General features: G+C 37.5%; 1 protein-coding gene across 10 annotated transcripts in view; it reads left to right on the top strand.

Annotated features, from left to right (window-relative positions):
- The window catches only part of CADPS2 (calcium dependent secretion activator 2), a 544800-nt gene that overhangs the window by 257194 nt on the left and 262311 nt on the right, over positions 1–25295 (top strand). For all 10 annotated transcript variants that reach the window (XM_065938665.1, XM_065938663.1, XM_065938662.1 and 7 more), the window contains exon 7: positions 22274–22385. In XM_065938665.1, coding sequence (XP_065794737.1) covers positions 22274–22385 — 112 coding nt within the window. The remainder of the gene's footprint in view (positions 1–22273; positions 22386–25295) is intronic.

The raw sequence follows: 25295 nt of genomic DNA, 5'->3' as shown, positions 1-25295 counted from the left end.
AACAAACTGTGGCACATTCTGAAAGAGATGGGAATACCAGACCACCTGACCTGCCTCCTGAGAAATCAGTATGCAGTTCAAGAAGCAATAGTTAGAACTGGACATGGAACAACAGACTGGTTCCAAATCGGGAAATGAGTACATCAAGGCTGTATATTGTCACCCTGCTTATTTAACTTACATGCAGAGTATATCATGCAAAATGCTGGGCTGGATGAAGCACAAGCTGGAATAAAGATTGCTGGGAGAAATATCAATAACCTCAGAGATGCAGCTGATACCACCCTTATGGCAGAAAGCAAAGAAGAACTAAAGAGCCTCTTGATGAAAGTGAAAGAGGAGAGTGGAAAAGTTGGCTTAGAACTCAACATTCAGAAAACTAAGATCATGGCATCTGGTCGCATCACTTCATGCCAAATAGATGGGGAAACAGTGAGAGATTTTATTTTGGGGGGGGTTCCAAATCACTGCAGATGGTGACTGTGGCCAGGAAATTAAAGACACTTGCCCCTTGGAAGAAAAGCTATGACCAACCTAGACGGCATACTAAAAAGCAGAGACATTACTTTGCTTACAAATGTCCATCTAGCTATGGTTTTTCCAGTAGTCATGTATGGATATGGATATAAGAGTTGGACTATAAAGAAAGCTGAGTGCCAAAGAATTGATGCTTTTGAACTGTGGTGTTGGAGAAGACTCTTGAGAGTCCCTTGGACTGCAAAGAGATCCAACCAGTCCTTCTAAAGGAAATCAATCCTGAATATTCATTGCAAGGACAGATGCTCAAGCTGAAACTCCACTCCTCTGACCACCTAATGTGAAGAACTGACTCCTTGGAAAAGACTCTGATGCTGGGAAAGATTGAAGGCAGGAGGTGAAGGGGAAAACAGAGGATGAGATGCTTGGATGGCATCACCGACTCAATGGACATGAGTTTAAGCAAGCTCTGAGAGTTACTGATGGACAGAGAAGCCTGGTGTGCTGCAATCTGTGGGATCTCAAAGAGTTGGACACAACAGAGTAACTGAACTGATTTGGGGGTTCTCTGTTCTGTTCCATTGGTATATATTTCTGTTTTTATGTCAGTACCATACTGTTTTGATTACTGTAACTTTGTTATGTGTTTTGAAATCAAGAGGTGTTATGCCTCCAGCTTTTTTCTTTTTTTACTCAAGGTTGCTTTGGCTATTTAAGGTCTTTTGTGGTTCCTCTTGAATTTTAGAATTTTTTTTTCTATTTCTTTTCAAAACATTACCACTGGAGCTTTGGTAGAGTTGGTAGATTGCTTTGATTAGTATGAACATTTTAATAATTTTGATTTTTCCAATCCATGAACATGGAGTCTCTTCCAATTTACTTTTTGTCATCTTTATATTCTTTCATCAGTTTCATAACATTTTCCTTCTATAAGTCTTTCATATCCTTCAGTTCAGTTCAGTCGCTCAGTCATGTCCAACTCTTTCCAACTCATATCCTTAGTTAAGTTTATTCCTAAATATTTTGTTCCTTTTAGCATTATTCTTAGTGGGATTGTTTTCTTAACTTCTTTGGATAGTTCATTTTTTATTGTACAGAAATGCAATTGGGTTTTTTGTATGTTGATTATGTATTCTGCAGATTTATTGAATTTATTAGTTACAAGTTTATGTGTACCGTTAGTGTTTTCTACATATAAGATAATGTCATCCGGATAATTTTACTTCTTCCTTTCCAACTTGTATGCTTTTAAAATTCCTTTTTTCCCCTAATTGCTCTGGGTAGAATTTTTGTTACTATGTTGAATAAAAGTGGTAGAAATGGACAGCCTTGCCTTGTTCCTGATCTTAGAGGAAAAGTTTTCTGTTTTTCACCATTGAGTATGATATTAGCTGTGAACTTGTCATAAATGGTCTTTATCATATTGAATAAATTCCTTTTATTCTTAGTTTGTCAGTCTTTTATCATAAAAGAATGCTGAATTTTGTCAAGCTTTTTTTCTGCCTCTCATTTGATGATCAGGTGATTTTCAGCCTTCATTCAGTAAACATGGTATGTCACATTGATTTGTATATGTCAGGTCCAGGAATAAACCTCACTATGTCCTGGTGCGTATCATGACCTTTTCACATCCTGTTGAATTTGCATTACTGGTAAGTTGTGAGGACTTTTTATCAGTATATATAGGTGATATTTACCTGTAGTTTCTTTTATTGTGGGCTTCCCACGTGGCACTAGTGGTGAAGAATCTGCCTGCCAATCAGGAGATGTAAGAGACGCAGGTTCGTTCCCTGGGTTAGGAAGATTGGGAAGATCCCCTGGAGAAGAAAATGGTAACCCACTTCAGTGTTTTTGTCTGGGAAATGCCACAAACAGAGGACCCTGGCATCCTATAGTCCATGGGGTTGCAAAGAGTCAGAACCCACTGAGCACACAGTCTTTTCTTGTGCTGTCTTTGTGTGGCTTTGGCATCTGGATGATGCTGGCCTTTTAAAATGAGCTTCGAAGTGTTCTCTTCAAATTTTTGGAAGTTTGAAAAATAATTATCATTAATTCTTCTTAAAATTGTGGTATAATTCCCCAGTGAATCCATCTGATTCTGGGCTTTTTTGGGGGAAAGTTTTTGATTACTGATTGAATCTCCTTTCCATTTACAAGTCTGATCAGATTTTCTGTTTCTTCATGAATTGGTCTTAGTAGGTTGTATGTTTCTAGGAATTTTGTCCATCTCTTCTGGGTTATCCAGTTTGTTGGTGTGTAATTTTTCTTAGTGGTCTCATATGACTCTCTTTAATCTCCGTGACATCAGTTGTAATGTCCTTTTTTCATTTCTAATTTTGAGTCTCTCTTTATAGTACATAGTCTAACTAAAGGTTTGTCAATTTAAGAAATTCCTGCTCATACCACCTAAGTGACGTTCTTTTTCCCCTACTAAGGTGAGTTTTATTCATGACTGGCTTTCCTCATTAAATGTTACTTATAAGATACTTTGTCACTAATTGTTTAGTTAAGATTAATTATAAGTCGATTATTTTTATTTCATGTATTTTTTAAAATTACAATTCTAAGGCTTTCTGTACAGAAAAAAGTAGACTCTTAAATCTTCTAAAGTATTGATAACTATCAGGGAACTTTTACTGAATGAGACCCATTGTTCATAGTATTTTTGCTTCTTTCTGAAATTTAAAGAGAACTTTTTGTGTATGGAAGCTCTGTTATCTGGAAGATGAGATGGTGTTTTTCCTTAAGTTTTCTTTTACTTCATAGAAAGAATGAGTCTTATGTAAACTTTTGGGGGTGTTGTCTGTTTTGTACTTTCCATCTTCTCAAAAGTATCAGCTCTGGAAATACTGCATCAAAGATACTGACATAATATTATTTAAAGAGAGTTTTGAAAGATGATGAAAGAAGTATATTCTAAAATTTCTCTTATTCTCAGAGCAGATCTCATTGATTTAAGATGATCCAAGAAACCAGTAAGTTTGGCAAAAGAGAAGTGAAGAATTAGCCAATTTTTAAATTTTAGTTAGTTCATTAGTAAATTTTTAATTTTAATGCTATTATTATCCTGACACAAATTTCCTTGTTACACAAAATGCACGATGAATTTGGTTGGCAAAGATTTGATACTTTGGCTTATAAAATAGCAAATTTTTACCTGAAGCAACTTTGTGAAACTCTCACTGTGTTCTCATGTTTAGTTTTCCTCTCCTTGCCATAATATAGCTTTACTGGCAGATGGTAACATTTGGATCATATTGAAATTGGCAAATTCTCATAGAAATCTTCAAAAATTTTAGTATTTGAATGTGGGGGGGAATCACAAATTTTACATAACTGCAAGAGTGGCAGAGACAAATTCTTAAGCATTTTTCTTCTGTTCATACACTGTATTACTTCATGTTTAAATAGGATAGATGTTTAGAAAAAAAGTTAAAGCATTTACTATGAATATAATCTTGAAAGTGAAAAGTGAAAGCGTTTGTTGCTCAGTCCTGTCTGACTCTGCAAACCGACCAGGCTACACCAGAACTGTAGCCCAACAGGCTCCTCTGTCCATGGGATTCTCTGGGCAAGAATACTGGAGTGGGTTGCCATTCCCTTCTCCAGGGGATCTTCCCGACCAGGGATCGAACCTGGGTCTCCTGCTTTGCAGGCAGATTCTTGACTGTCTGAGCCACCAGGGAAGCTCATGATTATATAAACTTAGAGTTGTAAAAACTTAACCTTTTGTCTTCCACATTTGAAAATCATGTTCTAAAGTAACAACTTAAGTTTTTATTAACATAGTATCAGTAGCTAAGGGTTAACATTTCTGTCAACGTCAAACAACTTTTCCTGTGGTTTCCCTCTAAAAACTCAAAAACATTTTCATCCAATTACTTACTTTACAAAGGATCAGCGTTTCAGGTTACCTCCTTCTTTTGTTATTTCTTTGCAAATACTCAATTCTAGGAGAAAGATCCAGAGTGAACTTCTAGGGGAAAGACTCATGAGTTCTTCAGTTTATAAAACCTTCAGCAAGTTGGGATGAGGACAGACATGTGCTTTTTTCTAAGTTTGACTTCAAGTGACTTCATGTCATAGCAGGAACTTGGTGGACTTCAGTATTTATTTGAGCTCCTTGCTTAAGCACACACCCTACTTGTAGTAGGACTAGAATGATTAATGGCTTAAAGTAAGGGTCTTGATTTCTAATGAAAACTCATTAAAATTGCAGAAGTAACTATTTCTGGAAGGCTCAGAGCAGGTTTGTGGACTTAATGTGATGAATCACTTTTGTGCTGAGATGTACTGACAGATGGACCTGTTTCTCTCATCATCAGAGAGATGAGTGATTACATTAAATTTTCATTGTTAATATCCTTGGGCATATCTGTGAATGTTTCATGGTTTGGTTTTTCAGAGAAGGTCCCCAACCTAGCCAGTGACCTTTGCTGTTTTTCCTCAGTTGGTGGCATCTTTAGAAAGAGAAAGCTTGTTTGCACCAAGCTGTGCTTGGCTTTGTTAGTTTGACTCCACAGGGCTGCTCTTTCTGTTCACAAAGAGTTTAATTCCTTTACTTAGCTACTGCGTGTGTTGTTTTGTTTTCTTTCTGTCATGTAGCTTCTGATGGGCTGGGCAAAAAGTTTCCATCCATTTTATACTCATCCTTTTCTTTAAAGCAATCCAAAGATGTAATACTTCATAGCACATTCTTCTAAATTGATCAAAATTGTTCACAGTTTTATAGCATCACTTATGTAAATTAAGACATATTACAAGAAGGATAATTAATCTGATCTAGAAATATTTATCCATATGGCATGAATGAACAAGAATTTCACAGTAGAAAATATCATCACTCTTTTATTAGATAGGAAACATTCATTGTTCACAAAAGAAGGCTTTCTTATCTCTCCTTGCAATTGCTCTGGAACTACATTCAGATGGGTATATCTTTCCTTTTTTCATTTGCCTTTCACTTCTTTTCTTTTCTCAGCTATTTTTAAGGCCTCCTCAGAAAACCACTTTGCCTTCTTACACTCTGTCTAGCAGATCTGATCCCTGGATTCTATTCATCACCTCCACTATATAATCTTAAGGGATTTGATTTGGGTCCTACCTGAATGGCCTAGTGGTTTTCCCTACTTTCTTCAATGTAAGCCTGAATTTTGCAATAAGGAGCTGATGATCTGACGATCTGAGCCACACTCAGCTCCAGGTCTTGTTTTTGCTGACTGTATAGAGCATTTCCATCTTCTGCTGCAAAGAATATCATCAATCTGATTTTTATTTTGACCATCTGATGATGTCCATTTATAGTCTCTTGTGTTGTTGGAAGAGGGTGTTTGCTATGACCCGCGTGTTCTCTTGATGGGACTGTGTTAGCTTTTTGCCCTGCTTCATTTTGTACCCGAAGGCCAAACTTGCCTGTTACTCCAGGTATCTCTTGACTTCCTACTTTTGCATTCCAATCCCCTATGATGAAAAGGACATCTTTTTTTGGTGTTAGTTCTAGGCCATGTAGTTCTTCACAGAACGGTTTGACTTCATCTTCTTCAGCATTAGTGGTTGGGGCATAGACTTGGAAAACTATGATATAGAATGGTTTTCCTAGAAGCAAACCAAGATCATTCTGTCATTTTTGAGATTGTACCCAAGTACTGCATTTCAGACTTTTGTTGACTGTGAGGACTACTCCATCACTTCATGGCAAATAGATGGGGAAAAGTGGAAACAGTGACATTTAATTTTCTTGGGCTCCAAAATCACTGTGGACTGAAATGAAAAGATGCCTGCTCCTTGGAAGAAAAGCTAGACACATAGACAGCATTTTAAAAAACAGAGAAATAACTTTCTGACGAAGGTCCATATAGTCAAAGCTATAGTTTTTCCAGTAGTCACGTACAGATGTGAAAGTTGGGCCATAAGGAAAGCCTAGTGTCGAAGAATTGATGCTTTCAAATTGTGATGCTGGAGAGGACTCTTGAGAGTCCCTTGGACAGCAAGGAGATCTTACCAGTCAATCTTAAAGGAAATCAACCACAAATATTCATTGGAAGGACTGATGTTGAAGCTGCATTACTCTGGCCACCTGATACAAGGAGCCAGCTCATTGGAAATGTCCCTGATACTGGGAAAGATTGAAGGCAAAAGGAGAAGAGGGTGGCAGAGGATAAGATGGTTAGATAGCATCACCAACTCAATGGACATGAATTTGGGCAAACTCTGGGAGATAGAGGAGGGTAGAGGAACCTGGTGTGCTGCAGTGCATGGGGTCGCAAAGAGTCGGACATGACTTAGCAACTGAACAACAACAACATAGTCTGGAAATCTCATTCTGTGTTGTAGTTGCCTCTGTCTGCTACCACCCACCTATGAGTTCCCTAAAGGCAGAGGTCAGGTCTTTTTCAGCTTTGCATTTCCAGTGTCTGGCTCAGTACTTGACTTGTAGCTGATGAAGACTTTGACATCAAATGATTAGCAACAAAATTCTGTTGAATCATGAGAGTAATCTATAAGGAGAATACTGATTAACAAAAATTAGATATGCATATAAAACTGACAGCCATCTAGTATTCATGCTTGGGAATGTTGAACCAGAGTCTGAACAGACTTAAAAGCAGCTAGGAGCCAGTTGTCACCCTAATTCCCACCCACTGTACAGTGAAATACAGTCTGCTAAGTGACATTGTACCAATGGCCTTCTGTGGTCCAGATCTTCACAAATTGCAAATAGTACAACACTGACATCCTATCTTGCATATCCAGAATATTTGTGCATCTAGAGAAGCATTATATATAATTAAAATCTCCTATAAAAATTAAATGAAATTTCTTGAAGAAAATGCTCCTTAAATTTAAATTGGAATTGTAAAATTCTTTAAAGCTATTATAGTAATTTTTTTAAAGCATATGGGCAGTTTTCAAAAAGACATTTTTGTAACAAGGTAGAATATTTTTATTTAACCAGATATACAACTGTGCTTGTTTTCACTTAAAAGTTTTCCACCCACATTGTTTACTTCTAATTTTGCATATGTAAATAAGGATTAATGAAGCAACTGCTATATTTACATACATATAGTTAATTAAGAAGAAGAAAGTTGCAACTCCAAAATAATGAAATATCCAACCAGGCAACTGAATTCCACCTATTTTGTGAATATATGGTTTCGGTGGTCAGAGGACCCAGATCATATTTCATTTTCTAAAACCATATTATTCCCTTGAAAATATGTGAAATATGTCTTTATACAAGTCCTTTATGTGTGTATACTAAGTTGCTTCAGTCACGTCTGACTATGTGCAACCCTGTGGACCGTAGCCTGCTAGGCTCCTCTATCCATGGGATTCTCCAGGCAAGTGTAATGGAGTGGGTTGCCATGCCCTCCTCCAGAGGATCTTCCTGACCCAGGGATTGAACCCACATCTCTTAAGTCTCCTGCACTGACAGGCAGGTTCTTTATCAGATGAGCCACTGAGGAAGCCCCAAGTTCTATATGCTTCCATTGAAAAAACATGACAAATGTGTCTTTAGCTGGTTGAGTTGAAATATAATCCACAGTTAAATTTTGTGATTCTTCTGAAGTTATAAACATATCAGACATATGATTTGATTGGTTAATGTTTGTGAAGTCTTCAAATGGAAACTGGGAACAAAGTGTTTTCTGATCTTAAATTAGTATTTGGTTTTATAATATATACAAAATAGACCCAGGCGGCACAGTGGTGAAGAATCCACCTGTCAATGCAGGAGACACAGGGAATGGGGTTTTGATCCCCGGGTCAGGAAGATCCCCTGGAGTAGGAAATGGCAACCCACTCCAATACTCTTGCCAGGAAAGTCCCATAGACAGAGGAGCCTGGTGGGCTACAGTCCATCAGGTCACAAGGAGTCTGGACACCACTGAGCACACACACAAATAGACTTTGCCTCGGTATTTCATTTTTATTTCAGGAGAAGCCCTTAGTAAATACTGTATCAGATTCACCTCATGGAGAAAATTGTGATTACTGCTTAGGCAGTCAGGTAGCTTTTAATGATGTATTCTATAATAACTCTCTCCTTAAGGAGGGATGTGCAGTGATGACAGGATAAGAAATGTGTGCCCAAAAAGACAAGTGGTAAAATACTACAAAATTGTTTTGTTCAAGCTCCAAAAAGAGCTTAAATAAATTTCAGCTCTCAAAAATTAAATGAAATGTTTATTGAGTAGATTGCTAAAACACACCTGTCACTGATTAAAAAATTTTGGCTAAAGAAAGTTCCATATCTTCACAGTTTACTGAGACAGAGATTAAGAAATGAATAGTAATCTTAGGTAAATACTTTTAAAATGTGCATGTGTTGTTTATCAGTCTCAACAGTTCTGATATATAGACATCTACTTGTTTGAGAATTTCTCTGAAGCACTATAAATATATTAAAATTACTGATGATATTATTTTGGTTAAATGTAATGTTATGCTTTAAATACAAAAATGGTTTTCGGATTCAGGTGATTAACAGCAGCCCCTTCCACTTTGCATTGGCTGCATTATCTGTAGAACTGTCTTGTCTGTAAACGTGAAATATTTTCCATGTTTTTGTATATATCAATGGAAGTCTGGTCTAGGCTCTGGTACATGCAACTTGTCCAGGTGTCTGATGTGGGAGTAATTAAAGCAGCACAGCTCCCGATCTTAATTCTCCATCTATGCAAGTCGTCCCCTCACACCCATGGGTTCCATGTCCACGGCTTCAGCCCATCGCACTAGATCCTCAGTTGCTAGCATCAGCAGATGTGGGACCCACCAGATACCAAAGGTGTCGACTCTACCTACATAATTTTATATAAGGGGCTTGAGCATCCACAGATTCTGGTATCTGAGGGACACACTGGAACTCGTCTCTCACGGACACCAAGAGACAACAGTATACCCAGCAAAATATACTGTAAACCAAACTCGGTTATTCAACTGCTGACTCACTTCCTGGCTCTTTGAAGACTGGTTATAAGAGAGCATATGGCGTCATTCATGCAGCAGAGTTACTGAGCTGAGCTCTGCACTGAGTGTCGCACGGGTGCTGGATTTGAAATGATTAAAATCAAATAGCTGGTAAATCAACTATACATAAATTAAAAAATTAATTTAAAAAATGGCCGTAGCAATGGCACTTGAAGTCTAAAGCAGAGATATACCTTAACAAGGAAACATCCAGAAACATATAATTACAAAGTAACTGCTTTGTAGAAAAGGAATATGATCCTAGGCAAAATAAATGACACAGTAATCTTACTTCTTTGGGGGATTGTCCTGTACTGCAGAAGGAGATGGATAGGGAAGTCTTTTTGAGCAAGTAACTCTTGAGTTCTCAGCAGAGAGACAAGTAAACAGATCAAACCAGTCAATCCTAAAGGAAATCAACCCTGAATATTTGAAGCTGAAGCTCCAATACTTTGGTCACCTGATGTGAAGAGCTAACTCATTGGAAAAAAACTCTGATGTTGGGAAGGATTGAAAGCAAAAGAAGAGGGTGATAGTGAATGAGATAGTCAGATAGCGTTGCCAACTCAGTGAACATGATTTTGAGCAAACTCTGGGAGATAGAGAAGGATAGGAAAGCCTGGCATGCTGCAGTCCATGGGGTCGCTAAGAGTCAGACATGACGTAGCAAGTGAAAAACAATAATTACCTCCACCATATAAAAATAAGACTGTTGATAATCATAGTAACTCAAGGACAGAGTGAATGAAGGGAAAAAAATGAAAATGAAAACAAACAAAAAATCCCAATCCTCCTTCTGCACATCCCAACCAAAAGCGAGGAGAGGCCTGCCAATAGTTTTGGATCTTAAGAAATTCTTCTCTAGATCAGATTTCCCACCAGTATATTGATGACAAAAGCTATACCTAGACCATAAGGTTCTTAGCTTGACTGACATAGCCATCAGCTTTGTACTGCTGCAAAGTACTGTAAGGACTGGAATTTTAATTTTATTTTGTTTCAGAATTCTCTTCCAAAGAGAACCTGTAAAGATTCAGTAAACATTTTAGGAATTCAAATTGTCTTACATCTCAGACTTGGATGAGACATTCTGCAAAGTGCTCCCTACCTCAAGATTGGGTACCATGTAAAAATAACTAAATAGATGGGGAAACAGTGGCTGACTTTATTTTTATGGGCTCCAAAATCACTGCAAGTGGTGATTGCAGCCATGAAATTAAAAGACGCTTACTCCTTGGAAGGAATGTTATGACCAACCTAGACAGCATGTTAAAAAGCAGAGGCATTACTTTGTCAACAATGGTCCATCTAGTCAAGGCTATGGTTTTTCCAGTGGTCATGTATGGATGTGAGAGTTGGACTATAAAGAAAGCTGAGTGCTGAAGAATTGATGCTTTTGAACTGTGGTGTTGGAGAAGACTCTTGAGAGTCCCTTGAACTGCAAGGAGATCCAACCAGTCCATCCTAAAGGAGATCAGTCCTGGGTGTTCATTGGAAGGATTGATGTTGAAGCTGAAACTCCAATATTTGGCCACCTGATGTGAAAAGCTGACTCATTGGAAAAGACTCTGATGCTGGGGAAGATTGAAGGCAGGAGGAGAAGGGGATGACAGAAGATGAGATGGTTGGATGGCATCACCGACTCAATGGACGTGGGTTTGGGTGGACTCCGGGAGTTGGTGATGGACAGGGAGGCCTGGTGTGCTGCGGTTCATGGGGTCGCAAAGAGTTGGACACGACTGAGTGACTGAACTGAACCGAACTGATAAAGGAGCACGCAAAGCAAAATATGCACCAGCTATGTTTTCTGGTCAACACAGATTGACTTCCCAGAAGTCAGAGAGCTATTAGCCAAACCTTGTTGTTACCACCTAATATGGATAAAACCTAGAGGGTTTTCAGGACCTGTCTTGTTTTGTACTTGATGTATTTGCTGCTGCTTTCTGCTAAAAAAGAGAATGTGAGATCACTGTCCGGCTGCTTGCCCACCAGTATGAGAAATCAGTCAGGAATTAGTCATTTGGACCTCTGTCCTCCTATCAGGAGAATAGGGTGCTCAGGTGAATTGGGAACAATCATTTATTTCATATGCCCTTCTGATTTTCCAGACATTATGATAGATGTTTTCTTATTAACTTCATTTGCTCTTCTGAACCCTTGTCAGGGAAGACTCATTCCTACTTTCTAGAGAAGAGAATGGATCCTCAAAAGTTTGACGTACTTGATTAACTCACCTATTGACACCCAGTCCTCTTAGATTACAAAGTCCATATTTCTTTTTTTAACACTTCATCATCTTCTCTCTTGAATGTGTAATGTGTGCTTATTATGTCCAGAGCCCAGTGGTGGTTGCGGTAAGGGGTCTAGCCGTGGTTGCTCAGACAAATCGTAAACGTAGAAGGGTAATGGCATAGGTGGGAGACTATGGTCTTAATGTGAAAGCCAATGGGCGCCTTTAATCAGAAGAATACTATCTGTCTGATGCTTCTCTTTTCCCCACAAACCAAGTCCCTGAGGCCGTAGTCTGTTTTCTTTCATCTTTGTATTTTTAACATTCAGTCCTATAATGGGCATATACTGGGTGCTTATTAAATATCATTCTCGAGGTTGCACAAATGAAACAAGAATTAGTGTCATTATTAAAATGTCTCATTAAGTGCCAACTTGGCAAGTTACAGGGGAAAAACATAAGTCACTTATGTTTTCACTCTTTTGAAACCTTAACGGAGTTTCAACTATTTCATAAGTATCCAACATTTCTTTAAAAAATCAGTTTAAATGTCCTTAATTTTTAAAAGCATGTCTATTTTTCATTTAAGTTGGAGAGTATCACAAAAGTGAGTAATCACTGGCCATCAGAAGTCAACAAATGGGGGTTTCTCTTGCTGAGTGACACAGGGTAGGTCTCATAGGATCTAGAAGCACAGTACCAGTGGCAGCTACGGTCTGTGAAAATTACCAGATCCAGCTGCTTGCCAGGTTCCTCCTGAATCGGCCTGTGATGTCACCTCTGGGCTGTGGACTGGAGCACAAGTCCTCAGCTGATGCTCCTGGGGCTGGTTGGATCCTGCCATGGCTTGCTTACTTTATTTAAATCCACTTTGTTTCCGCACCATACATCGTGCCCTTCTTGAGCGCTTAGTGCTTTTGGCTGTCTTCTCAGCCTCCGTCAGAAGTGGTCCCAGCTGACTCCAGTCCTCTCTGGAATCTGAGATGTTGGTATAGTTCAGAGACTTCTCCCTTGGCTATCCAACTACTCTGCACTTGGAAAATATTTTCATTTCACCTAAAAGAGTCATTTAGGAATGAAAAAAAAAAAGTAATTTTATCTGCAGAGAGACCCCAAGAGGACTTTTTCCAGAACTAAAACAGGCCTTTGTAGATGATTCAGTCTGACGTTTCCCTCTCAACCCGCTGCTCAGAGACACAGCCAAGAGTCTTTTACCTTTGGAGCAGCTAGAAACAGCTGAGGAGCGTTTGCTTTCAAACATAAGTCACTAAGAATGGGATGAACTAACATTGTATTACCCTAGCAATTCTAGGGCTTTCACATTAAAAATACATGTAAATTTTCAGAACATTTTCATGCCGATATGTTTAGCCCCAAAGAACATTAACCCCTGCTTGAAGTTCTAGCAAATTAGAGATTAATCATGGGAAGATCTGGTAAAGTGAGTTCCAGCTGCCCCTTGAACAACATGGGTCCGAACAGTGCAGGCCCACTTACTTGTGAATTTGTTGTCAGTAGTAAACATGATTTGAGTTGGCTGAATCCACAAATGTGAGAGTTGGACTGTAAAGAAGGCTGAGCACCGAGGAGCTGATGCTGACGAATTGTGGTGCTGGAGAAGACTTGAGAGTCCCCTGGACAGCACGGAGATCAAACCAGTCAATCTTAAAGGAAATCAACCCTGAGTGTTCATTGGAAAGACTGATGCTGATGCTCCAAAACTTTAGCCACCCGATTTGAAGAGCTGGCTTATTAGAAAAGGCTCTGATGCTGGGAAAGATTAAGTGCAGGAGAAGAGGGTGACAAGGGATGAGATGGTCAGATGGCATCACCAACTCAATGGGCATGGGTTTGAAGCAACTCCAAGAGATAGTGAAGAACAGAGAAGCCTGGTACGCTGCACTTCTTGGGGTCACAAAGAATCAAGCATGACTTAGCAACTGAACAACAGAAACAGATGCCTATATGAGAAGAGCTGACTATAAATTATACTTGGATTTGTGACTTCACAGAGGGTCAGCATCCCTCTCTCCTCTGTTGTTCAAGGATCAGTTGTACCAGTAACTGATGGATATTCCAACTTACTAATAATAATATGCTGTACTGATTGGTGATAATTACAACCTAGTAGTTCAAAGCACTAAAAATAGTTTAAATTTCCTTTTGTCTTTAAAGGACATTAATTCTATGACATTTTAAAGAGTTTTTTTTTTTTCTGATTCAGTTCATATAACACATTCACCTTTTATTTTCATGTCAAAAAACAGGACAAAATCAGATGGATGGTCTCACAAGTTTCAAAGGTGCAGGTATGAGAGCAGTATGACCATATATTGATAAATATCTGTAGGTGACTAGTGGTTTATGCAGTATGTTCTCATTTATACATCATTGCATTTTATTATTTAAACCTCTTTCTAAGAATTTGCATGTGTATAGCAGATTTTATGCTTTATCTTCTACATCAATTATTTAGTCTTTCTCTATGTAGGCTCTTAAAAGTCTTGATTTCTATTTTATAAAAACTTATTTTTTGTAATGTCTTCACCAAGTAAAATTATAATGCATGATGTGACAAATGGTTCTCTTTAAAATTAGATGCTTCAAGCTAATGTCTCTGAACTACCCTTCTATGAGAGAGAAAATGAAAAATGCTTATGAGAGATTATATCTTCTTTCTTTTCTGAAACCTGATTTTGTGCTAACATGCTTGTTTGACTTGTTCAGAAGAAAATGGTACAAATATAATGATTCTCTGTATTCTGGATATGGAAGTTTAATGGCAATGAATACTTCATAAATGAAATGCAGACTTTTGAGATCCTGTTTTCCTTGAGGCTTTAGCAATCTTGAGAGCACTAAAATGGAGCTGTCTGTTGAAGGGAAAAATCCTACAGATGGTAAGAGTGAGAATGAAGGTGAAGCCTGTAGCATTTTTCTTTCTTTATGAAAGTGACCATTACCCTCCCAAAGCCATCACTGAATATTGTTCTACCTTAAATTGTAACATACACCCCAAGGTTTTTCTTTGTCATGTTGAAGAAACAGATAATTTGTACTGTCTTTTTATCATTATAAAAAGTTTTAACGTGGTGTTTTTGAAAGATCCTCTCAAAACTTAGAGTGAGAAAACGTAGTTACTTTAAAGGATGTTTTTCATTTGTTATTAGAACTGCAATGTGTCAGCTTCCCTGGTAGCTCAGCTGGTAAAGAATCTGCCTGCAATGCAGGAGACCCTGGTTCGATTCCTGAGTCAAGAAGATTCCCTGGAGAAGGGATAGGTTACCCACTCCAGTATTCTTGCCTAGAGAATCCCCATGGACAGAGAAGCCTGGTGGGCAACAGTCCATGGGGTCCCAAAGAGTTGGACACAGCTGAGCAACTAAGCATAACACAGCACAGCGTTTTAGACTATAAATGGTCTTTAAAAGAAAGACTAAAGATCCTGTGCAAAAATGGGTTAAGATTCAGAGCACTCTAATGCTCTCCTTTCCAGACTGGTCTTTTTTAATCCTCCTCTCTTTTCTCCCCCTCTCTACCCTTTTACTCCATTGCTGTTCACTTCTCTACCCATAATTTCTTTCTCCTTGTCTCTTTCTTTGCATCCCATTCTCAAGCATCTTTATTCCTTTTTGATCTTTGGAGCTTGTGAGGAGTGATACCTCCCTTATCACCAAATACGAGTAATTGAAAATAAAATAATCCAAATCTAGTTTCTTGGGCAATTCCCTGTAGGACAGCAGAAAGAGACCTCAGACCTATTTGAAGTCAATTGCAGAAAACGTAGAACATTTTCTGCTTTCCAAGAGAGTGTTTAAGTCAGTGCTACCAAATATCTGATGCTTTGATGCTTAAGTTATGAACAGAAACTTTTAGGTATGCAAAGATTGTTGGGTAAATATTACATTATTTTAATCTTAAAATGCCAAAATTATGAGAATGCTAATTTATAGTTTGACTATTTTGTAATTTCAGCATAAAAAAGCTTAAGAATTACATATAATTCTTTAAGACTCACCTTTACCTCTGGACCCTTATTTAATGTTTCTATTATAAAGTTAGCAATGTATAGCATAGAATTATGTCATTTTTAATTACATAAGTTATTTTAATAACTCAGTTTCTGTAATAGAATTAATTTGTTGAAGACATCATTTGAAAAAACAGTCACTAGATTGAAAATAAAACTATTTGAAAAAGGAGTTTATAACTTTCTTATATGACACCAATAGTCAGACAATATAAAGGAAAAAGATTCCTTAGAATCACAAAATAAGAAATGTGGTTGACCCTTGAATAGCTTGAATTTGAACTGCATGGGTACACTTACATGTGTATATTTTTCAATAGTAAATCTAGTGGTGCTTTGCAGTCAGTGGTTGGTTGGATCCACAGATGGAGAGGAACTAGATACAAAGGCCAACTATAAATTATATGGGGATGAATCCTCATGCTGTTCAAGGATCAACTGTACTGTGAGATGAGTTCGATAAGCAATGTGTAAGACCTATGTGGAAGATGAAAAAAATTTAAGTCTTTACCAAGAAATATTGAAATAGATTTTAATTAATGGAGACTTTCCTTTTTCTTGAATCAAATATAATTTCAATTTCAAAGTTCAAATATAATTTGAAAATGTCTATTTTCTTTTTGTTATAACATATAATCTTGTAAAGCTCTAATGAAACTATTGTTTTGTTAGCACAGTTCAAGAGATAGATTTTTAGGACAGAAACTTTAAAGCCAAACTCAAGCTTATGTAGCCATAAATATATTTGATTTCTAAACCAAATGAGATTGGGATAAAAAGAGAAGTGAAACTGCCACTTTAATATTACTACTGAATTTCAGACAACTTGAAGATTTAAACAGTGGAAATGTATGAAAGAAATATAGGTTAAATTTCATATAATCTTTAAGAAGAAAATTTTTAAGTAGGGTGTTAATGTCAAAAACTATAAATCAGATCAACAGAATTGACTACCTAATATTTTTAAGCTATGCATTTTAAAAAGCCATACATGAGTCAAGTAGAAAATAACCAAATATGAAAATATTTGCCATATGTATGGCAACAGTTAATGTCTATCATACAAAGAGTTTTTAAAAATTGCCAAATTGATAGAAAGCCTAAGAGAGAAACAGACAATGGTAATAAAAAAGCAAGCCAGAAATGCAGGTGACCAGTAAAAAGAAAGTGCTTGACCTCAGAAGTAATTTAAAAGAAGTGTACTTTATAGAGCCCTGTTCAGTTCTATATGATTTGGTTTATTGTTTACATTTGAGTTTATATGTTTGTCTCTCCTACTAGTCTGAGTTCATTTAATACGAGATCTGTCATCTTGATTTTTGTTTTTTTTGAATGCCCGCTACCTTTCCCAATTCCAGTCACATAGTTGGATAGATGAAAAGATGCAAAGATAGTTGATGGATGAAATAATTTTGGGGTTACATATATCTTTAATTCATTACTGCTGGTTATAGATGAAGAATATAGATTGAGACTGCTTTCAAGTTCCTAGCTTCTGTATCACAGTGCATTATGTATTCACAATGAATAAGAATTTTGAGTTAAGGGATTTGAGTACTTTTTGACATAACTGTTTTACTGCTCATGGTTTTCAACATACTTTAAAACAAATGCATACACACCAAGGAAACCAGATCTGAAAGAGACTCATGCACCCCAGTGTTCATTGCAGCACTGTTTATAATAGCCAGGACATGGAAGCAACCTAGATGCCCATCAGCAGACGAATGGATAAGGAAGCTGTGGTACATATACACCATGGAATATTACTCAGCCATTAAAAAGAATTATTTGAATCAGTTCTAATGAGATGGATGAAACTGGAGCCCATTATACAGAGTGAAGTAAGCCAGAAAGATAAAGAATATTACAGCATACTAACACATATATATGGAATTTAGAAAGATGGTAACAATAACCCTATATGCAAAACAGAAAAAGAGACACAGATGTACAGAACAGACTTTTGGATTCTGTGGGAGAAGGCGAGGGTGGGAGGTTTTGAGAGAACAGCATCAAAACATGTATATTATCAAGGGTGAAACAGATCACCAGCCCAGGTTGGGTGCATGAGACAAGTGCTCAGGGCTGGTGCACTGGGAAGACCCAGAGGGATTGGATGGGGAGGGAGGTGGGAGGGGGGATCGGGACGTGGAATACATGCAAATCCATGGCTGATTCATGTCAGTGTATGGCAAAAACCACTACAATATTGTAAAGTAATTAGCCTCCAACTAATAAAAATAAATGGAAAAAAATTAAAAAAATAAAGTAAAACAAATACACTATTAACTTTTGAGAATTCTTTCAGATCACAATATAAATCTAGTTCTCTAGCTACTTTAGGAGACCGTGGGGGATATCTAGCTGTTAAGAATGCAGAGCAAGAGTGGAAAGAGACGTATACTGCATGATATAATAATAAAATTGTTTATGTCTATCATCTTCTATTAGAATGTATTTTTTAAGAGGTTAGACTTTGGTTACCAACACTAGAATATGTCTGGCACACAAGAGTTACTCAATAAGTTTTTTGAATGAATGAAAGACCCTGATTCCATTTCTAAAATTGATTTATTTTAACTGGAGGATAATTACTTTGCAGTATTGTGATAGTTTTTGCTATACATCAACACCTGATTCAGTTTTGTGTCCCCTCTTTTTTAATACATCATTCATGGTTTTATATCACCTTGATAACTGTCATAGGTAGCAGCAAAAATTTCCATTGTATGTCACATAATTTACATAATATTTCCCCTAATATTAGATATTTAGGTTGCTTGCTTTTGTTATTTATGTATAATGCTATGGTAGAATACATTCCTGCTTATGCTTTTTTAATTACACATGGTTATTTTGTTGGGATAAATTCCTAGAAATAGCCTTACTAGGTGAATAGACTGAACAGTTTTTTGGTCCTGATACAAATTTCCAGCATACTTTATTTATTAGCAAATACATAATAATGTCAGTTATTTCAGTTTGTATATGACCTACCCAGTTTTCATCGCCACAAAACCCTGCAGTCTTCATAAAGTTACTTTGTAGATATTTTATTCATTTGAAGATTTACACTGGAAGTCTGAGTCCTCATAAATAATACATTCATAGAAGTAGAAAAAGGCAATGTATCTTGAGTCAAAGCAAATTGACAGCAAGGGTAGTGTATTCTTTCTTCACATAATACAGAGAAAATAGCATGAAGATAATAACTGGTATTAATTCCTGAAAGTGTTTAAACATGCCAATTAAGTAGAAAGCAAGGAAGTATCATGGTGAATATTGAAAATAGGCCTATTATCTTTTTCCTTTCTTCCGTGCTGCCTTTTTTGGTGGAAAGGGAGGGAGACTTTGTATTTTTTAATTAACTCGTTATAGAATTCATAAGCATTTTTAAACTGTACATAGCTTTTTAACTTTTATTTTTCAGTGGAGAAATTATCAAGGTGGTGCCAGTTTGCTTATACCCTGGAATGTTGGAATTTATGAGAACTATCATCACAGTATTTTTATCTATGCACCCTTTTAAAATTGCACATTTTTGTTGTTGTTGAATGCCTCTAAAAATTTAGACGTCTGGCTGTTACAGTTAGGATCTGCTGATACCTTTGTGCCTTGGCTTCTCCCTTCCTGAAAATGTGTTATTTAAGCTTTCCTCATTTCACAGGAATTGACTGTTAGCATTCCATACTCTGAACTCAGAGTTCCTATACCTCGTTTGAGGGAGATGTACCCTCATGGATTGCCTCCAGGCCTATGATAGTCATCTATTTCCTGTCTTTATTGGCATTACTGATTTTGAGACTGGATATCCTGGATCCCCTTCCAAGTTATATATTATCAGTGATTTCCCATTACATTTTAGCTCTTTGTTTTCTAATTACTGTCTCTACTTGCAATATGTTGATTAGATTCCTTATTTGACTTCTCTAAGTTGGTTTTTACCTTATCACTATTCCTAGCATAGTGTTAGTTCTTTATTTTTACACAAGTCTAGTGATTGAGAAACCAGTACTCTTGCCTGGAAAATCCTGTGGACGGAGGAGCCTGGTAGGCTGCAGTCCATGGGGTCACAAAGAGTTGGACACAACTGAGAGACTTCACTTCCCCTTTTCACGTTCATGCACTGGAGAAGGAAATGGCAACCCACTCCAGTGTTCTTGCCTGGAAAATCCCGTGGACGGAGGAGCCTGGTAGGCTGCAGTCCATGGGGTCACAAAGAGTTGGACAAGACTGAGAGACTTCACTTCCCCTTTTCACGTTCATGCACTGGAGAAGGAAATGGCACCCCACTCCAGTGTTCTTGCCTGGAGAATCCCAGGGACGGGGGAGCCTGGTGGGCTGCCGTCTGTGGGGTCGCACAGAGTCGGACACGACTGAAGCAACTTAGCAGCAGCAGTGATTGAGAAGTAACATGACTGTGGGATTGTGAAAAATAATAAACTATTCATATTTAAAGGATATGGTTACTATTGAACACTTTCAGTTCAGTCGCTCAGTCACGTCCGACTCTTTGCAGCCCCATGGACTACAGCATGCCAGGCTTTCCTGTCCATCACCAACTCCCAGAGCTCGCTGAAACTTATGTCCATTGAGTCTGTGATGCCTCACTGAACACTTTACATCACCAAATAGAACACCAGAAGTTGACAAAAATATAAAAGAAAGTGTCAAAATTCCAGTCTTGGTAGGAGATGTGAATACCTATATGCTGCTATATAAGGGATACCAAAGCTCATCAAGGATAAAGTAGATTTAAATAGCACAGTAGCAACCTTGACCTTGTATATGTGTATATCACACTGTACCCACAACGCAGAATAGTTTTCAAGTACTCATGGAAAAGTTAGACACACAGATAAATATTTTATAATATGAAGCTAATTTTAATTATTTCAAAAGATTACTGTCATACAGATTTTATTCTCTAATATGATGCAAAAGCATAGAACTTGAAAAGGTGAACTTCATTTAGAAAGTTTGTTTTCCAAATTTGACCACATGATACTCGATAAAGAAAGGGGTATGTCGTGGGAGTTGACTCTGGAGTTACCATTCAGATTGCCTGACTGTATTAAGGCTTAAGATACCTCACTTTAAACTGAAAATCATTCTTTCCTTCCTTATTTTGATTCTGAATCTGTTTTCATTTTTATTCCTGTTTTAGCTCTACTTTGTCTCAGACCTTCTCAATTCTATGAAACAGCAAAAAGATTCTTTGCTAATCCCTTTCTAGAAATCTAAGATAGAAATTAAGTTGTTTTCCATCCTAAATGGGTCTCCTCCTTCCCTCTGAAGTATTATGTTAATTTCAAAAGAACAAACTAGCATCTTGATGCTAGTTTCTTTAGTCATTGAAACGGCTTCTGCTTTTACTGAACACATATCACTGTGTTAAAAGTTAAAATTGCTATGATGGGAGATGACATCATGAGTATTCAGGTTTGGTATATGTTTCTGTTTTTTTTTATCTCTATATTTCAGTTTTCTGAATAAGTTTTATAAAATAAACTTTAGACAGTGCCACTACTTGCTTTTTTTTTAATAAGAAATTGGTGTTTTTGTTTGGTGATTTATTTTTAATAGGAATCTTTATTTCATTGAATTTCTCTTTCTTTTGTCTCTTATGTCTTTCTTCCTCTTGATTTTTCCAATGGCATTTTCTTCATACTGTGCTAAGTCTCATGTCTCATCTCTCAGAAATACGAGAAACATTTATAAGATTTTTTTAATACAAGTGTATGCCAGTTAAGTTTGTAAACAGACTAGAATGAGTTGGTATGTGGTAATGACGAGATGCTGTTAATTGAAAGATAAACCAAGGAAACATGTTATTTTGCTATGATCATTTGAAAAGTCAGATATAGACAGATTTACTCTATTCTTTGGAGAGTGTACTAGGAAATCAATGGGAAAACACTCCTATATTTTATGATGCTTATTTCTTTCCTTTTGATGTGACCTTTAAAAAAAATCATATAAAGTAAATGACAAGATAATTACCTCCACTTTTAAACATATAAATAAAATGTCTAGTAAAGACTTTACTAGAAGAGATAGGGTGAAATTTTCAGCATGAAAAAATGGTTTCTGAGACACTGCCTCTTATACTCAAACCCCTAGAAATGTTCCCCAACCATCCATAAAAATGGTGTTATAATTTATATTTAAATTAATAAAATAGGTACCAATAGGTATATCTACAATGCTTTGCTTTTTTATGGAAGTATAGTTGATTTATAATGTTGTATTAGTTGCAGGTGTACAACAGTGACTGAGTTATATATATATTCCTTAATGCTTACCTTCACCTAGATTCTTAAATGTTTTATAGTCTAAGGTGCTAATTTTTTGACCAGCTGAATAATTATTACAAGCTGTAAGCTTATTCTTATTTTCTTTCTTGACCGCCATCTGTCAGAAACAAGAGGGAAGATAAAAATCTCACCGAGCCATGAAAGATTCTGTATTGCTTGATGTGCCTTCTAAGGAGACACATCTATATGGAAGACAAAAATTAATGCTGCATTTTAAAGAGAATCTTTGTTACTTCATTGCAGGTGGGGAACCCAAGGAGACTTCACCACTACTCATCCACGGCCTGTGGTCAAAGTAAAACTCTTTACAGAAAGCACTGGCGTCCTGGCTCTTGAAGATAAAGAGCTGGGAAGGGTGAGTTACGGTCAGCGCCACGTGTCCCAGGCAGCACGTGTTAACTTCTCTTGATTTAGAGTTGGAATGGACCAGCATGCAGTGTGTGAACTACATTAGGAATTTATTTGTAATTTCCTATGAGCCCAGCTTACATCTCTGATTTCCTAAACATAACTGCTGTCATTAGACTGTATTGTGAGAGGTCTTGGGTGTGTAAGGGGAACACACAAGGTCATAGGCACTGACTGAGTCATTCCTGTCACACGTACTTCACTGGCCAGCAAGGGAGTGGTACAGACCGACTCGTCCTCCTTGGTGAAAGGTAACCCTAATTTAAACGTTTCTGTCCATGGGCTAAAAGCATCCTCTTTATATTTGAAGTCATCTGTTCCTTATATTGTGATTAGACTGATTACAGAATATCTCAAGTGTATTTCTTTCTTATACCTATTTTTCTCTGTGCAAAGATTTTTGTCACACACCTTTTAACACAGAATTATCCACCCCCCCCCCGCCCCCGCCCATGGTCACCTCCTCATACCTGGAATATGAGGGCTGAGGTCACTTTAGTCGTGTCTGACTTTTTGCGACCCCATGGATTGTAGCCTGCCAGACTTCTCTGTCCATGGGTTTTTCCAGTCAAAGATACCGGAGTAGATTGTCATTTCCGCCTCCAAGGGTTCTTCCCAGCCCCCTCCAATTCCTGTGTCTTTCACCTATACTCAGCATCTTCTGACTCTAAAAGCACTAACATTAACATGTGCTCTCAATATCTCTCTGTGTGAAAGATTTTCTGCATTCTTGTTTCTGAAGTAGATGTGTTCCAATGAGTCATCTATAAAATTATCTTCTGTAATGTGACTCTATTTTACTCAGACCTGAGCACTGCTTTCATAGGTATTTTCCAGAGGATAAAGCCTCAAGAAAACTCTTAGGAATTTCTCGTAATGGTGGCTTGCTGCTGTGATGCTCCGTGTTGAAGGACAATAGGATTAGTGTGTATACTGGATTTTTCCCCCCTAAAGTTAGGATTTCTGTTGATTTCAAATGTTCCTCCTTTTCTGTCTACTTTACATCTTTCAAGTTTCTTTTCATTTCTAGAAATTTTGTGAATCTCTACCCACAGTCCAGAAATTGTGAGTCTGCACTTACATTCTATATTTCCTCTTCTGTTTCCCTGTTGCATCTATTTCTTAATTACCTAAGAGAGCTAAACCATAATATTCATTCATTTGTGTGCTTGTATATTTGTGCATTTACTCATGCAACAAACATGTACAGGTGGCATAATAGAGTCCTGGAGATTCCATATAGTCTGATGGATTTGTGAGTCCAAATTTTTTATTTAAATTATGGTTATATTCATTTTACCTTATTTCCTTATTGTGTTTTTCACTGTCGAATAGCAGCAGCCATTTAAATCTAATGCTATAATGTAACTTGAGGTATATTTAATTTATTCTTCAGCTCTCCATATATATACATATATATATATAAATTGCATATACATATCCCAAAGAAAGGCAATCCCAAAGAATGCTCAAACTACCACACAATTGCACTCATCTCACAAGCTAGCAAAGTAATGCTCAAAATTCTCCAAGCCAGCCTTCAACAGTATGTGAACTGTGAACTTCCAGATGTTAAAGCTGGATTTAGAAAAGGCAAAGGAACCAGACATTAAATTGCCAATATCTGTTGGATCATTGAAAAAGCAAGAGAGTTTGAGAAAAACATCTGCTTTATTGACTATGCCAAAGCCTTTGACTGTGTGGATCACAACAAACCGTGGAAAATCTTTAAAGAGATGGGAATACCAGACCACCTGACCTGCCTCCTTAGAAATCTGTGTGCAGCTCAAGAAGCAACAGTTAAAACTAGATGTGTAACAACAGACTGGTTCCCAATCGGGAAAGGAGTACATCAAGGCTGTATATTGTCACCCTGCTTATTTAACTTATATGCAGAGTACGTTATGCAAAAGGCTGATCTGGATGAAGCACAAGCTGGAATCAAGATTGCTGGGAGAAATATCAATAACCTCAGATACGCAGGTGACACCACCCTTATGGCAGAAAGTGAAGAGGAACTAAAGGGCCTCTTGATGAAAGTGAAAGAGGAGGATGAAAAAGCTGGCTTAAAACTCAACATTCAGAAAACTAAGATCATGGCTTCTGGTCCCATTACTTCATGGCAACAGTGAGACTTTATTTTTTGGTCTCCAAAATCACTGCAGTTGGTGACTGCAGCCATGAAATTTAAAGACGCTTGCTCCCTGGAAGAAAACCTGTGACCAACCTAGACAGCATATTAAAAAACAGAGACATTACTTTGCCAACAAAAGTTTGTCTAGCCAAAGCTATGGTTTTTCCCATAGTCATGTATAGATGTGAGAGTTGGACTATAAAGAAAGCTGAGTGCTGAAGAATTGATGTTTTTGAACTGTGGTGTTCAGAAAGTCTCTTGAGAATCCCTTGGACTGCAAGGACATTCAACCAGTCAGTCCTAAAGAAATCAGTCCTGAATTTTCATTGGAAGGACAGATGCTGAAGCTGAAACTCCAATCCTTTGGCCATCTGATGGGAAGAACTGACACATTTGAAAAGACCCTGATGCTGGGAAAGATTGAGGGTGGGAGGAGAAGGGGATGACAGAGGATGAGATGGTTGGATGGCATCACCAACTCAATGGACATGAGTTTAAGTAGGCTCCAGGAGTTGGTGATGGACAGGGAGGCCCGGTGTGCTGCAGTCCATGGGGTCACAAAGAGTCAGACGTGATTGATTGAGCGAGCGACTAAACTGAACTGATGCAACTTTTAAATAATGTGCACGAGTGCTATATTTCCAGTCGTTTGTATATATGAGAAAGGCCTTGTACTCCTGTGTTCCCATCATACACGAAAGACAATTTTTCTATCTGTGTAAG

Source organism: Muntiacus reevesi, chromosome 6, assembly GCF_963930625.1.
Source record: "Muntiacus reevesi chromosome 6, mMunRee1.1, whole genome shotgun sequence".
Taxonomy (NCBI): Eukaryota; Metazoa; Chordata; class Mammalia; order Artiodactyla; family Cervidae; genus Muntiacus; species Muntiacus reevesi.
This window is presented reverse-complemented; position numbering and strand designations above follow the sequence as displayed.